At 39.9% G+C, this 15201-nt stretch overlaps 1 protein-coding gene across 1 annotated transcript in view; it reads right to left on the bottom strand.

The window, feature by feature from the left end:
* The window catches only part of MED12L (mediator complex subunit 12L), a 247335-nt gene that overhangs the window by 31565 nt on the left and 200569 nt on the right, over positions 1 to 15201 (bottom strand). Inside the window, exons 27-34 of the mRNA XM_060242347.1 lie at positions 13569 to 13757; positions 12754 to 12828; positions 12451 to 12641; positions 11693 to 11854; positions 9694 to 9805; positions 6725 to 6814; positions 2764 to 2873; positions 1754 to 1889 (exon numbers count right to left, since the gene is read on the bottom strand). Of these exons, the coding sequence (XP_060098330.1) occupies positions 1754 to 1889; positions 2764 to 2873; positions 6725 to 6814; positions 9694 to 9805; positions 11693 to 11854; positions 12451 to 12641; positions 12754 to 12828; positions 13569 to 13757 (1065 nt within the window). The remainder of the gene's footprint in view (positions 1 to 1753; positions 1890 to 2763; positions 2874 to 6724; positions 6815 to 9693; positions 9806 to 11692; positions 11855 to 12450; positions 12642 to 12753; positions 12829 to 13568; positions 13758 to 15201) is intronic.

Raw genomic sequence — 15201 nt, 5'->3', positions numbered from 1 at the left:
TGCCATAGTAATCCTTACAGACAATCTCTCATTATGAATATAGTCTTTTTTATTCCCTGCATAGCATCGTTTTTCACACATAGCACATATAAAGAATAATACCTTGTTCCTAAACACAAATTGTATTTTGGTGGATTTAGCATAATTTCTTGGCAGCCGCCCATCAAATGGATAAGATCAATAGCTGTCTGTACCCAGGCATTCACTGTTGTTGCTCCCATCTGCGGGAATGGCTTGCCTGAAGAGATCAGGAAAGGTCCTGCACTTGTGTACAATTGTTCTGGGGGGCCTTTTTGAATTGATTAACGTAGTAGTTAGGGTCTGTGGAAAATAAGGCAGTCTTCGTGTGTGTGTGTATTACTCTGTGCTTATTGCATTGTTCTGTAATTTTGTAATCCATTTTTATTATAATCTTTATTATATGAAGGGATTTTTTTTTAAAGCAGGAACGCACAGGAACGCAGTTCTAGCTGGCTTGGTGTCAGGGGGTGTGGTCTAATATGCAAATGATTCTTGCTGAGCTTTTCTACAAAAAGCCCTGTGTGAAACAATGGTGATGTCAGGGGGTGCGGCCTAATATGCAAATGAGTTCCAGCCGGGCTTTCTCTACAAAAAAGCCCTGGATTATATGTAATAGAATGTTTCCCTGCATTGCTCTTCAGCCTTGTAATCCTCCTTTATTAGCTGTTTCCACATAAGGAAGGCACACAGCAAGCCCCTGCTTTCTTTGGAAGCTTTCACATGACATGATGCTCTTTCTAGGCACAGCTCTTGGGGCTCCTGGAGCTCTTCCTTTTAAGACACAGCAACAAAAAATCTTCTTAAAGGGGAAACAGCATGCCAAAACCTCGAGTGAAATTGTTACCTACGGCCGTGGAGGGGGCGAAGCTGAATCATAACACTCTGCCCTGGTACACATGTATCCTTTAGCATTTAACATGGGTTTTTTCCCCCTTTAACAACTGAGCTGCAGCTCAGCTACAGCTTGTCTATCAGGTGTAGTGGATAAGTGTGCAGACTCTTATCTGGGAGAACTGGGTTTGATTCCCCACTCCTCCACTTGCAGCTGCTGGAATGGCCTTGGGTCAGCCATAGCTCTCACAGAGTTGTCCTTGAAAAGGGCAGCTTCTGTGAGAGCTCTCTCAGCCCTACCTACATCAGAGAGTGTCTGTTGTGGGGAAGGACGATAAAGGAGATTGTAAACCACTCCTGAGACCCTGAGATTCAGAGTGGAGGGCAGAATATAAATCCAATATCATCACTGTGCTGTTTTTAGTGCACTATTTAGTTGTGATCTATCATGATGTCAGCAAAAAAGGATGACTATAAATGAAGTGTGTCTGTTTGTAATAATATGCTTAAGACATGTCCTTATATCTGTACATTGTGTTGGAACCTTTGCTTCAGAGCAAACCAACAGTACTGAATGCCTTAGCCAAAGTTAAGAGACTGGGAACCAGTCATGGGCTCATTCACTATTGTGGATGGTGGGAATGGCAGGGTAAAGGTACTTAAATAAATGTATTCCCATCACTCCTTCACAAAACATGGATGCCTGTTCCTTATCCCCAATAATGGTTAAGAGATTGGCACATAACATCTACACTGAGCCTTTATGTATTATTTTTGTTCGTTTCCGTCATTTCTTTATCTTTAAATGCTTTTCCCTCACAACAAAATTGGAAGAATTAGAAAGGAAAGTCAAAACACCATTTTACTGAAACAGATTTCAGAAATCAGATAGGCAACTTACTTTCAGCTTTTTCACTAAATTCATGTACGCTCTTTTGTTTTCTTCAGATCCAACTTGGGATGCATTTGATAGGTCTGATACTAAAGTTCCATTGATCAAAACACTCAGCATGTCTAATACAGTTGTAAATAGTTCACTAAGAGAATTAAAAATAATAATAAGCAAGCAGCGGGTTACTTTCTAACAAGAAACATTGAATTTTCCAGTTAGCCAAATGTTTTATATTTTTCTCCTGAATGCAACATTATCTATTTTTATTGACAAAGGTAGTTGTATAAATCGCTCAGATCCTGGGGGTTGTATAAACCCCTCAAATGAAAATGGTGGTGAAATGTAACCCTCTCCACTTCCCGATACTTTCTACAGGTTCTTAAACCTGAGGTCTGTGTGGCCTTCTTTGTTGATTTCCTTTGCTCCATCTGGGGACAGGAGTAAGCCGCTATCTGTCTGATCCTATTGGTTTCCTTGGTTGTGTTTGAGGAGGCCTTTACCCCTTGGCTTATGGAAGCTAACTTACGTCAGACCTTTGAATGCTCTTCTTGAAAATAATATGGCAAAAACTGCAGATGGCCAAAATATTTCAAGACACATTTGTTCAAACTGCAGAAGCTACTTTAGCTATGCTCTGACCTGGATGACCCAGGCTAGTCTGATCTCATCAGATCTTTGAAGCTTGCTGAGGATAAAGTGTAGATGACCGGGGAAGGCAATGGCAAACCACCCTGTAAAAAAGTCTGCCATGTAAACATTGTTATGAGAAGTCACCCCAGAGTCAGAAATGACTGGTGCTTTACCTTTAGTACTTGATGAAAGATTACTAAGCAAGTCCATGGTTGCTATGCAAAGGCAGGCAATGGCAAATCACCCATCTGCCTGTTGCCTTGAAAGTCCAAGGGGGTCTTCATAAGTCACCTGTGACTGGACAGCACTTTCTACCACTGTTTTAGCAATGCATACAAATAATGTTACTATTGAGTGGTACTAAATTATACATAATGTTAGTTACATACTTGTTGGTTTGCATATCAACTGTTCCTGAGGTTATTATTTGAAGAAGCAGAAGTGCCCAGTCAGTGGTCCACTGAGTACTTCTCTGCACAGTGTCAAACATTCCGCCCACCTAGAATTTTAATAACATGGAAAAGGTAGACATTAAAAGGATATATTGTACTGTCCTTACTGCATTTACTGGATGTTGCATTAATTTCAAGCAAGTCCTTGTTGGTGTACTCTCTCAGAGTTACATGCATATGTTAACATGGGTATAATAAGATGGAATCTTCAGGAGGGAAATTCTATATATTTATAATAAGGAAGTTTTAATTTTCATTGCCTGTGAAAATGTTAGGCAGCCTTCTTTTCCTCCCACCTAAATACTACATTGTTACTGGATGTATGATAACATCTGTAGTTTAGCGTCCTGTGATTATGAGATCCAGTTTACTGGATGTATTATATTCTTTCTATTTCATTGTTATTTAATTTGTGTAATCTGGTTTTATTGCATCATTCATGGTATGTGCTATACTGCCTTTATTGCACTGTCTTTTATAACTCTGTAATCTGCCTTGAGTCTCAGTGAGAAAGGCAGATGACAAATGGTGTAAACCGACAATCAAATGTAAATAATGATTCAGAGATGCTTTTCATGTGCCTCTAGGGTAACCTCTCTTCTCACTACTTAGAACCTGGCCAGTCCTGCATAATCTCTTGCATCATACCTACCACCACCAGTTGCCTGCTCCTCCTTCAGACTCTCACATGAGCTATTCTGAACACCTACACACACATTCTTAGGAGCAGGCTGATGAAAGACGACCTTGACTTCAATGTGCTGGAGGCCTTATTGCAATATGTTCAAGATATACAGCTGCATGCCAGTTGTGGAGGAGGCAGCAGAGGAGAAATCCCTCCTACAGCTCTATGAGGGTTGCTTTCACACATTGTTGGATAATGCACTCTCTATGTAGTTTAGCAACTGTTTGCAACTGGGTTTTCCAAACAGGAAAACTGAGTTACAAACAAGTGCTAAAGTGCATAGAGATTGCATTATCCAATGTACGTGAAATCTGTTGTCAAGCATCCCTAACCCTCAATGTTTCTCTAATGTTGACTATGTTATGTAGATAAGTTATCAATTGTACACACATTTTTTTCGTTCTCTATCTGCAGTATGTAGCTTTCAAAAAGACCACAGGAACAACTCTTTAATGAAGCCATGACTGCTTCCCCTGCAAAGGGGGTTGTCTTTAACATACAAAAGAAAGAAAATGAAAATTTACAGCCACATGCAATACATGATGTAACCATCTTCATCTACATGACCTGACTTTCACCCAACATGTTAAACCATGCGCTTCACAACTCACACATTGCTGTGCTCCCTCATATTACTTATTACTTTTCCACTACCTGCCTTCATCAACCACAGGCATATGGGTGATGAAATGCTGGTGCAGTATGGAAAAGTCTTCCATGAAGTCTGCAGCAGGGAATCATTTTCTAAGTATGTGTGCCGGTAAAGTTCAAGAATACAGGCAAGAGATCACACACACACACAAATGCAAGTCATGCAAAAGCACAATGCTGTTATTTCAAAAAGAGTACCAGTGGTAGAAAACAAAAATGCATTCTCAGTTTACCTCTGTGAGCCCCTCTTTATTAAAATATCCATACTGTTCCATTGGATTTGTAAATTCCCATAGTAGTTAACACAATTTTTTCAAAAAAACATTATACCAATAGACAATGTTGCAAAAACATAATATTCAGATATGGCAGATAACAGAACTAGCTATCTGATGCATCAGTTGGCTCACCAAACCCAAAATTGCAAAAGACCTTAGGAAAGGACTTTGTGAAATTATGGAATGCCCACCCCAGAGAGATCCTTCTGTTCCCCCCACCATCTTCCAACAGAGAATGAAGACTTATCAGTTTTATCTAGCTTTCTTTTCCTGATCTTCCTTCCTGTGTATGTGTTATAATTACATGTGTGTTTTGTTTATTTTTGTTTTTATGCTATGCATTTCAAAAACTTGTTTTTATTGCTATCCACTGTGGAGGGAAGGATGGAAAGAAGGAAGGAAGGTTCCAAATTTTTGTTCTGCTGTTAAGAAGATCCTGTCATGGGTAACCTCTACTAGCAAGAGCAAATACAGCAGGAACCTAAAGATGTTGGAGTGGTTTTAGCATTACCTTGACATGCAATTTGGAAATTATTATTATTTATCATCTGGCAGAGTTACAAACAGGAAGAATATAATAATCCTTTCTATAATAAAAGCATAGTAATACTGGCAAAATGGAGCTCTCCCATTGACTGTTGTGTGTATGCCATCAACCATTGGACCGTCAACCACCCCTCAAGGTCTGTTGCATTCCATTGGCTGAGGACTGAGGCATTGCTTTGCAGAGGAGAGAAAGAAAGCCTGTCCTTGATTGGCAGACAGAGGGAGGAAGAAAGCCTTCCCTCAACTGGCACTGCTTCACAAAGGACATAAAGAAAGCCCACCCACCCACCAATTTACCTTTGTCTTCCCCCTAATCTTCAGCTATATTTATTAACTTCATATATACCCCACCTTTCTCTACAGTGAGGAACCAAAGCAGCAAACATCATTCTCCTCTCCTCATTTTATTCTCATAACCAGGCCTTGAATTCAGCAGAAGCTCACAGGAGCATAGCTCCTGAACCTTTCTGAGGGTTCCCCCCCTCCTCCTCCCCACTTACCTACTTTGTCCACTGAATAGTAGGTGCATAGCAATCCCTGGATGAGCTCTGCCACCTGTTTCTCTACAAAACAACCCCTGCTCATAACAACTTTAATAAACAGGTAAGATAAGAGCGTGCAACTAGCCCAGGGTCACCCAGTGAAATTCTATGACAAAGTGGAGATCTGAACCAGATCTCACAGATTTTAATCTGAAACTATAACCACTAGACAACACTGATTTTCATGGGGTGCAACCAGTTCTGAGTGAGTCATGCAAGCTGAATGGTAGTAAGTTTGCTGTGGTTTATAGCCCTGGAAATGACCTGATTCTCCACCTTTTACTAAGAGAAACCAAGGCCTGCAGTTGCAGCCTAGCTACAACCACTGGAGGTATTCATTTCTTAAAGCTAGAGGTATTGCTTCTAGCATTTGGGGGAGGTTCTCCCCAGTGCATGTTGTGGAGGGTGGTTAGATTTAAGATCTCTCCCCCCCCCCACCCCGCCACCGCAGACCCGGGCTTTTCTCAGCTTTACAGAAAGACCTGTCATCTTTCCATGATCCCAGTCTTTGAATTTAAGTATCCACAGATGGGGCCATGGGAATATCCACTGATGGGGAGAATTAGATACCCTGATACTTTGACTCTTTTCTGAGTTTCTTTCTAGAATCTTTAAAAATAAACAGCCAACAGACAAAACTAATACTTGAGCAACAGGACTCTTGCTTCTGCAGACTGTATGCTGGATCTTAAAAATCTGTTACTAAGTGGGGAATCTTCCATTCAAGAGTTTCTGAACTAGCAAAACAGAATTTTTGCACCCAATCTTGTATCCGAACTTAGGCTATCAAATTCATGTTCAGGTGAAATCATAATTCTTCATCTATTAAAGCCTTTGACAGTTCATCTGAATTAGAAATGTGCCATATATCCCACCAAGAATAAAGTCTGCTGTCAGTCTACAGAAGTTAAATAGTTCCCTCTTATTTGGGGACTTCTCATTTTCAATTTGCCTTGCTGATTCAGATACTAGTTTTTTGTTATTTGGAAATTAAAAAGTCCTTAGGATAGCATTTTAAACTATGGTTTTCTAAGGCTGAGCCAAAGATCTAACCAGAAAACTCCCCATGAAATTTATACTAAACTCCTTCCTTCATTGTTCTTCAGCTTCCCCATTATTATCAGAATAATTTTTAACCTTGGGCTGTTTTCAAATGAACAGCATTCCAGAACATGAGAAACATGTCTTATTCTTACCAAATTAAGGCGGAGTTGTAAGGCTTCATGCATCATTTGTCTAGCTTTAACATCATCCTGAATTCGTTCTTCCCTCCAATTGCTTAATATCTAGGAACAAAAAAAGCAATTAACACAAGTGTGTTTATTTCAAATCAAACACTAATGTATGAGCTTCCCACTAATGCCTGTGAGCAATGGGTCCTTTCTCATGTTCACACATATCTTTCAAGTCAACATAAGAGACAAGGAAGCCTCTACATTCATGCTCCAGAGTTTGTACTTCTCCAATATCTGTTAACACTCTGTAATCTATACAGCCAAGGTTGGAAAGATGGTTACATTAGAACATTTAACCTATACTGGCTCCAAGTGAAAGTCTAGGAGAGTTGAAGCAAAGAGAAAGAATTAAAGGCAGTCAAAGTGGAAGTGGAGAAAAGTATCAGGTAATGTAGCAGTTGGGACTGGATATACAGAGAGTTTGACATAGACACAAATGACTATGAACCTATTTCTTGCAGTAACATATAGGGCACTAATTTGTGTATTACTGCAGCAGACTGGCAATATCTTCCCCCATAGTGCAGCCCCATAGTACACTCCCAATGTCCAGATAGAAGACCTATGTGACCTGTGCAAGCAGCTTGGTATATTCCCTCACTAATCCAGTCCTTCCTGGAGGTAGGCTTATGATACTTACCTGGTCCACATAGATCTTCCATCTAGTCATTATGGGCATTGCATGAAATTGTACCAAAGAAAGCAGTTCTCATGTTGCAATGGCAGTACAGGAATTGAGCACTGAAAAGCAAAGATCAAATGCATGGCTGGCTCTACAATGAGATGAGCAAAGGTGGCTACCTTGGGTGACAATATTCCAGGCAGGGGGGGAGCAATCTCTACTACCATCACTTCACCTTTACCTCTAGTGTGGTCTTCCTCACTAATGTTCTTCCTTCCTTGCTGTTCAGGCATCTTTTAAGATAGCACGGAAAACTACATGTGTTCATTGGGGCTTGCTAAACTCTCCCAAGAGTTTAGGAAGTTGAATGGACATATGTGGTTTGCTGCACTGCCATTAAAAGATGCCTAGGGAATGAGGAGAGATGGAACATCAGGGGTTTTTTTTGGTGCTGGGCAGGCATTGAGAGACAGGAGTGGAAATGGGGCAGCAAGGATGGCAGACAGCAATCTCCGTTGAGCCACCACTGACAAAACAGAAGCCATGCTGAATCCTGTGCTTTCTTTTGATCTACCTTCCGCAATCCTAAAGAAAATGTCATGGTCCCACTGGTTTTACTGAAATTTATTGCCCTTAATGTGCTTAAAAGAACTAGGTCTGTGAGCCCATGGAGTTTTGGGTTTCTGTTTCTCAAAAGGCAATTCTCCAAAAGGAGTTCTTCATTGAATGAAGTAGGTTTCCAAAAGTGGTTTGCAATTAGGAAGGGCAATCTATAGACCAACAAGATTTTCAAGGTACAAGCTTTTGAGAATCAAAACTACCTTTGTTGTCTGTGTCTTTTGTTGGTCTCTAAGGTGCTACTGGACTCAAATGATAGTACATGAGTCAGATTGCAGAATACTGCATGTGCAGCCTCAGAATGGGTCAACTAATGTACCGGGTGGAGGACAGAAGCATCTTCTCCTCCATGTCATGGTCCTGACCCTAATTGGGCTTTGTGGTACTTGAAGAAATAAATTCTTCACAGCTTCCATCTAGCTGTGGGAAAAGCCGGTTCCTCCAGCTCACCTCATGGTCAATGGTATCATTTAGTTCAGTCTTAAGAAAATCAGCTGCACTCTGAGAAGTACCCAGACCAAATTTAACTTCTGTCAGTAGCCTGTTTTGTGTTTGTGTGTGCAAAGGGTCAACAAGTTGCAACCAACTTATGGTGACCTGCCCCATAGGGCTTTTAAGGCAAACTACTAACAAAACTAGTTTGCCATTGCCTTCCTTTGGATAGTGACCCTGGAATTCCGTAAAGATATCCTATCTAAATACTACCCAGGGGAACGGAGCTGTGGCTCATTGGCAGAGCATCTGCTTAGTATGCTCAATCCCTAGTATCTCCAGTTAAGAGATCTAGCAGTAGGTGATGTGAAAGACCTCTGCCAAAGACCTTGAAAAGCCACTGTGAGTCTGAATAGATAATACTGACTTTGATAGACCAGGTCTGATCCAGTATAAGGCAGTTTCATGTGATCCTGCTTAGCTTCCAAGGTCCGACAAGATCAGGCTAGCCTGGGCCACCCACATCAGGCCAGTCTGTCAAGCTGTCTTGGGCAAAATGCTCTCTCTCAGCTCTTTGAGTTTAGGTCTCATGGATCTGCCCCTCAAACCGTAATGGTACAAAAGCTTTGAAATAAGGGAAGGCTCTTTGCACCAGGTGAAAGCACCACCATTAACAGAATGGGTCCATGGAACACAACCCTACATCTGTAATTTGGGGATAATAAATACTGGTGCACACAGTAGACCAGTACACATCGCAACATATAAATATAATGAGACTGCGTGTATGAAAGACCTCGAATGATAAAAATGTTATTTGAATGCTTGTTGTTGTTGAATGCTTGTTGTTGAGTAAAGCCTCAAAATCTTTACTCAAAACTTCATAGGTTGACCGACTAGTACTATAGATTTAAGCACACTAATGGCAAGAATATTCATAAAAACTGGGCTCGCCAAAAGTTTCTCATTGGATCTCAGTTCCTAAAACATTGAGAAACCAGATATGTTGGTTTCAAAAACACTACAGTGTTTTTGGAATTGGCTATTTTGGCACCAGTTGTTCTTATCATAAATGGGAAATTTTGGAGGGGATATTATTTCCAAAATTTGAAGGAATATTCCATCATTGCTCCTCCATCATTAGTTTCCTGAAACTGATAAGGAATATTTTTCAATTTTGTTTGCCATCCGTAGGGAATCCATTGGTATAATTGATTTGCATCAGATGCAGAGCATAAAACTATCTACTCATTTTTACCTGATTAACTTGATTTTGTAGAGATGTGAGAAGCCCTTCTCGCTGCTCATCCTGTCCCTTAAGGCAAGTAAGAACCAAAGAAAGGAAAGGTTGCTGACTCAAAAGAGACATGCTTTAAAAGAGGCAGAGACAAGATTCAATTAGTAATGTTATTTTGATACATCCTGTCTCCAACCCCTTCCTTCCCTTTGTCTGCGCTTTCCCTGAAAGGGTTTGTTCCTATATGTCTGTTTTAATGGGAGTGTCTGCAGTTCAGCAGTACAGCATTGCTTTGCATAGGAAAGGCCTCAGGTTTAACCCACTCTAGCATCAAGAATTTAGGTAGGAGGCATTAGTAAAGACCTTTCTCTGCCTGAGATTGTTCATAGCTTCTACGTGTCCTGGTAGACAATATTTAGTCTAATAGACCAATAGTCAGCTCAGGGTAAGGCAGCATGTACTTTGGCAGCAATCTAAAGCTTTACAAAGTCAAAGTGTGTGATTAGGCCAATAGTTTTCCAACTCCATAAAAATGAACCTTGGGCATCACAGAAACAACTGGGAAGATCAATAAATGCAAACAAAGTTTTCCAAAAGCTTTTCTCACATTATTGATCTAGCTCTGAAATAAGAAACATCAGAGGACTATCACATGGCTGGCCAATGTAAAATGATGCACCTTCAAATGCATCAAAGCCACCTCTGCAGTATCCAGGGTTTCCTGGTAGCCCAATTAATGCAGAAAAGGTTCTTTGAATGTATATTTGAATCTGGAAGCAGGATACATTAATCAATCAATGGAGGCTAATGATTCTTTACTTGGAAATGACTACCAAAAATACATGTGCCCTATTTCCTGACTCATCTAAAACAAATTATTTTCATGTGCTCTCACCTTCTGAAACGAACTAGATGTCTCCACATCTTAAAAGTGTCTCCCCATTCACCCACCCACCTAGTGGCAAGATATATGAAAGTTCTTTTTCTTACAAGACAGAAAACAGCAAGACGCTTTTGCTCTCTGCTCCTCATCTGTCTATGGCATATCCTCTGTAAATTTAAACCAAAGAAGTGTACAATACTCTAGTTTCACTTCAGGTGCAGAAGGAAAGGGCATGGTACTTAATGCTCTCAAGCCTTGCTAATTAAATAATGCTATTGAAGAATCAGTATTTTGTCAAACTACGAGTTAGTCTAAAACAGATTACAGTTAAAATATGGTTAGGGTGACTGAAACTGGCAATCATGAAGTGGAATATGGAGGATAAAAGGAAAGAAAGCAGGAAAAGGTTAATTCTTCTGAGGAAGGCTTTTGAATTTAGACAAGTGTGAATTCATGCAGAAAAACTGGAACTACAATATTCTCTAAACTATTTTATACTGATTCTACTAAATGCATCCCTAAATCACTTCTAGAGTTGTCACACTGACCAGGCATTGCTTGGCAGGGAAGCAGACTTTCATATGAAAGCAAAACATTGTAAAAATCCTTTTTTTTTCCTTTGAAAATGGCTTAGTAAGTGTGGTTGTGACGAACACTTGACTTTTAAATGATACCTATTATGCTACTTCTATTGAATTACACAAGTGTTCAGCATAATTTTTTTTAAAATGTGACATTTCCCAGAGCACCAGTAGTGGCATTTAAGAAGCGGACTCTAGTCCACAGAGATTACATTATCAGTCTTTAAGGTGCCACAAAACTCTTCTACTGTTTTGTTTAACAATACATACTGCTGGTTTTCTGCATCCAAACAGTTAGGCCAAGCAGAATCATTGTGAGTCAGGAAACAATTTTCTCCAGGCCAGTTTAGCCAGGTATCCTGGAGGTTGTTGATTTTATGATCATACACACCAGAGCTTTTGATAAAATAAATCTTCATTGCATGACAGATGATTTTGCAAAGCAATAATCTGACAGATTTCTTTCTGTAATGGAAGCACAAACCTTCCTAGCCAGTCTGTGTGTCAAATATTATTACTATAAGGTGCACTAATGTGTTTTTCCAATCAAATCTACCTCTTTTGCTTTTGTCTGTCTCTCTCTTTCTTGGAAGATGATCCCAAATGCTGGCCTTTCTCTAGCTCTTCTCCAGCGGCTTTCAAGACTCTGCCTTGAACAGAAGTTGGCAGCTTTGCAATCAGGGGAGCTACTAGCCACACACCTTGTCGTTCAGAGGAACTAGAAGTATGAAACATACAAGACCCAATTCAAGCAACCTATTATTATATAAATTCAGTAACTGCTTCAGAGTAAAGAGGCAGATTTTTTGACAACTCACAATATGTAATAAGGTTTTAAGCAGAACATGCTTATGCCATTAAAGGTTTGGATGGCACTGAACATGTTGTTTCCAGATACCTGGCATTAACATCACAACCTTAGTTAAAAACAAGTAGCAGTCTACAATTTGTACATCTGTCAAGTCCCGTGGCACAGAGTGGTAAAGCTGCAGTATTGCAGTCGGAACCCTCTGCTCACAACCTGAGTTCGATTCCAGTGGAAGCTGGGTTCAGGTAGCCGGTTCAAGGTTGACTCAGCCTTCCATTCTTCCGAGGTCGGTAAAATGAGTACCCAGCTTGCTGGGGGGAAAGTGTAATGACCGGGGAAGGCAATGGCAAACCACCCCATAAAAAGGTCTGCCATGAAAACATTCCGGAAGCACCATCACCCCAGAGTCGGAAACGACTGGTGCTTGCACAGGGGACCTTTCCTTTTCCAAGCATCATAATGTTTCAATTCTACTAATCAAAGCCTATTCAGATTTATTTCATTACCTGAGGAATGTCTTTTTATTGTTCTGCCTTGCAATATTTGTGTCAGCATTTCCAACAGAGATTGGATTGAAGAGGCCTATACCAGAGTTAGAAGAGTTATTGTTTAGATCAGCGGATTGCTGGAACACCTCTATTGTCGCCTTTGCAATATTATCCAACAAGCTGTTCATTTCAGCCACAGACCCAGAACCCTACAGTGAAACATAAGTAAACTAGCACATTCATGGCAAGTTTTCTTGTACACTAGGTTAATTTTTTTTTATGTACTTGATTGAGTAAAACAGTAAGCAAGGAAACACTCACTGGCTCCTTCATGCACTGTTTGATCATCAGCTGGAGTTCCAGCCAGGACTGCCTGAGAGTCCACTGGTCCAGGTTCTGGGCAAAGAAGAGGAAAGAAGATTTCTTTTAAAGATAATTGCTTCTCCAATTAACTCAGCATGTTGGTTTGGTTCACATCTATTCTTTATGCACCTTGTATGAGAGACACCTTGTTCTTTTCTGCTACCTGCTGTGGATTTGGCCCATGCAGCTAGAGGGATGATGAACTGAGGGAACCAGTCTTGAGTAAGAGGCTGCATCTGACTAGAAATTGTTTTCTCAAATTTCAGCTTTTGACTAAAGATAGTTGTCACATTGGACATTGTGCAGCATAAGGCTACTGTCAAAAATAGCAGCCTATAGTCTCTTCTATAATTTATAGGGTCATTTATCCTATTTAATGACATCATCATGTTGTGTATTTCCCTTCCATTTCCAGTGTCAGCCAGTGTTTCACCAAGTGTTCCCTCACTGTACCGCCTTTCTTTGTATGTGTTTTAGCCATGAATGTGTTTTGTATTCAAGCCTGGGCCTCTTAATGTTACATAACACTTACTAACTCTTGCAATACAATCATACCTGCAACACATCCTTTACTCAATTTTAAAATCTCAAGGACTGTAAACTAAGAGTGAAGCTTCTCTACCCCATCTCTTTCCTGCCTAATCCTTTTCTTTGTACTAAACAACCAGCCTGATGAAGTCTTCAATAAAACTTAAAAGTTTGCTTACTATTTGGAGAAGTTTTGTTTGATCCTAATAAAAAGGGAAATACACTGCTTCTGTTTTTAAACTTACCTGAAGGATGCGCTTGATGTGTTGTCTTTGAGGATTGTCACCCTCAGCACACTCTTTAACACCATGAGGATAACAGATAAGCTGCAACAAAGTCTGTGCTTGCTTGTTTGAAAGAACTGGGTCCAAGATAAGATCTTTATCAGTGCATAGTCTCTCTGGTTCTTTCAAGCAGTGTTCTCCCACCCATTCCTATCAACAAAGAGTTGGATATATAACACATTTGTTAACATACTGCACATCTGGTGGGTCTTCCCCTTTGAATAATTATTAAATGTAATGTTTTTCAGAGAGAAGCTGGTTTATTTTGTTGAAGTGGGATGGAATTTACTATGGAATGCAATAAAAGCACTATGAAGAAATTATTTTACATTACAGTAAACAGAGTTGCCCTGACATGGATGATCCAGGATAACCTAATCTCATCAGATTTTGGAAGTTAAGCAGGGCCAACCCAGCTCAGTACTTTGATGGGAGACCACCAAGGAAATATGGGGTCACTATGCAGAGGTAGGCAATGGCAAACCACCTCTATCCATTTCTTGCCTTGAAAATGCTATAGGATCGTCATAGGATGGCTGTGACTTGATGGCACTTCACACACACACAAGGAGTTAATGTGTAATGCTGGGTTTTGCCCAGATGTTTTCAGATACAAGAGGTGAAAATTTCACTGCATTTATCAGTTTGGAATGTAATGCCAACTTACACTGATCTATTCTTAAATGATCTAACATGACCATTTTTATATGTATACCTTATTTGTAATATTGTAATAATTCTCAAATAAATGTTCAGTGAAATAGGATGATTCTTACTGCAGTAACAGTCTTGTTCAATCTGGACTGCTTCAAAATGTATTGTATGGCACAAGGAAAATACTGCCATTGTAAGATAATGACTTTCTACCTCACAGGGCACTCCTATTCCACTTCTCAGGCCACCAGACATTCAGGGGTCATATTTCAGGATCAATGTATGTAGGCAACATGCAAATATTATGGTAGAGCTACATAAGACAATTTAAGAAGGCCTGAATGAAGCAATTTCTGAATTATGTGTGTGATACTGATCATATTGTTTCGATCTCTGTATGACAAGTTTCTTTTGTTCAGAACCTATGCGAATCATACACCTGCATATGGACATCTAGAAGAACTTTCTTCTGCATGTTGTGTAGTCTAAATCACCTAAATCCACTGAAAAGTCAAACATAACTTCAAATGTGATTGGACATCACTATCGCAATACATGGCTTTTGACCAATGGCAGCTTTTTTTAAAGACTCATACTAAAGAGCAAAAAATTAATCCTCAAATTATTTTGTCTGTGGAACTTAACTTTATTTGGCAACTTGGGCTCTTGGCCTGTGGCTCTTCACCTAGGGGCTCTCTAAGGACCAGGAACCCAGATCCCTAATTTCCTTGTTCTCCCAATAAGGTAAGTTGACCCTCCAGAAGGGGAGCCACTTAAACAAACAGCATTTAAAGAAGACTGTATATTTTAAATAGGCATTCTGCTGGCATTCTATCTTTTATATATATATATATATATATATATATATATATATATATATATATAAGATAGAATGCCAGCAGGGGGTGGGGGCTTTCCAGTGTTATGCACTGTCACATGT

Source organism: Heteronotia binoei, chromosome 6 (assembly GCF_032191835.1).
Source record: "Heteronotia binoei isolate CCM8104 ecotype False Entrance Well chromosome 6, APGP_CSIRO_Hbin_v1, whole genome shotgun sequence".
NCBI classification, from domain to species: domain Eukaryota; kingdom Metazoa; phylum Chordata; class Lepidosauria; order Squamata; family Gekkonidae; genus Heteronotia; species Heteronotia binoei.
The sequence above is the reverse complement of the archived record's forward strand: the minus strand, read 5'-3'. Positions and strand labels throughout refer to the sequence as shown.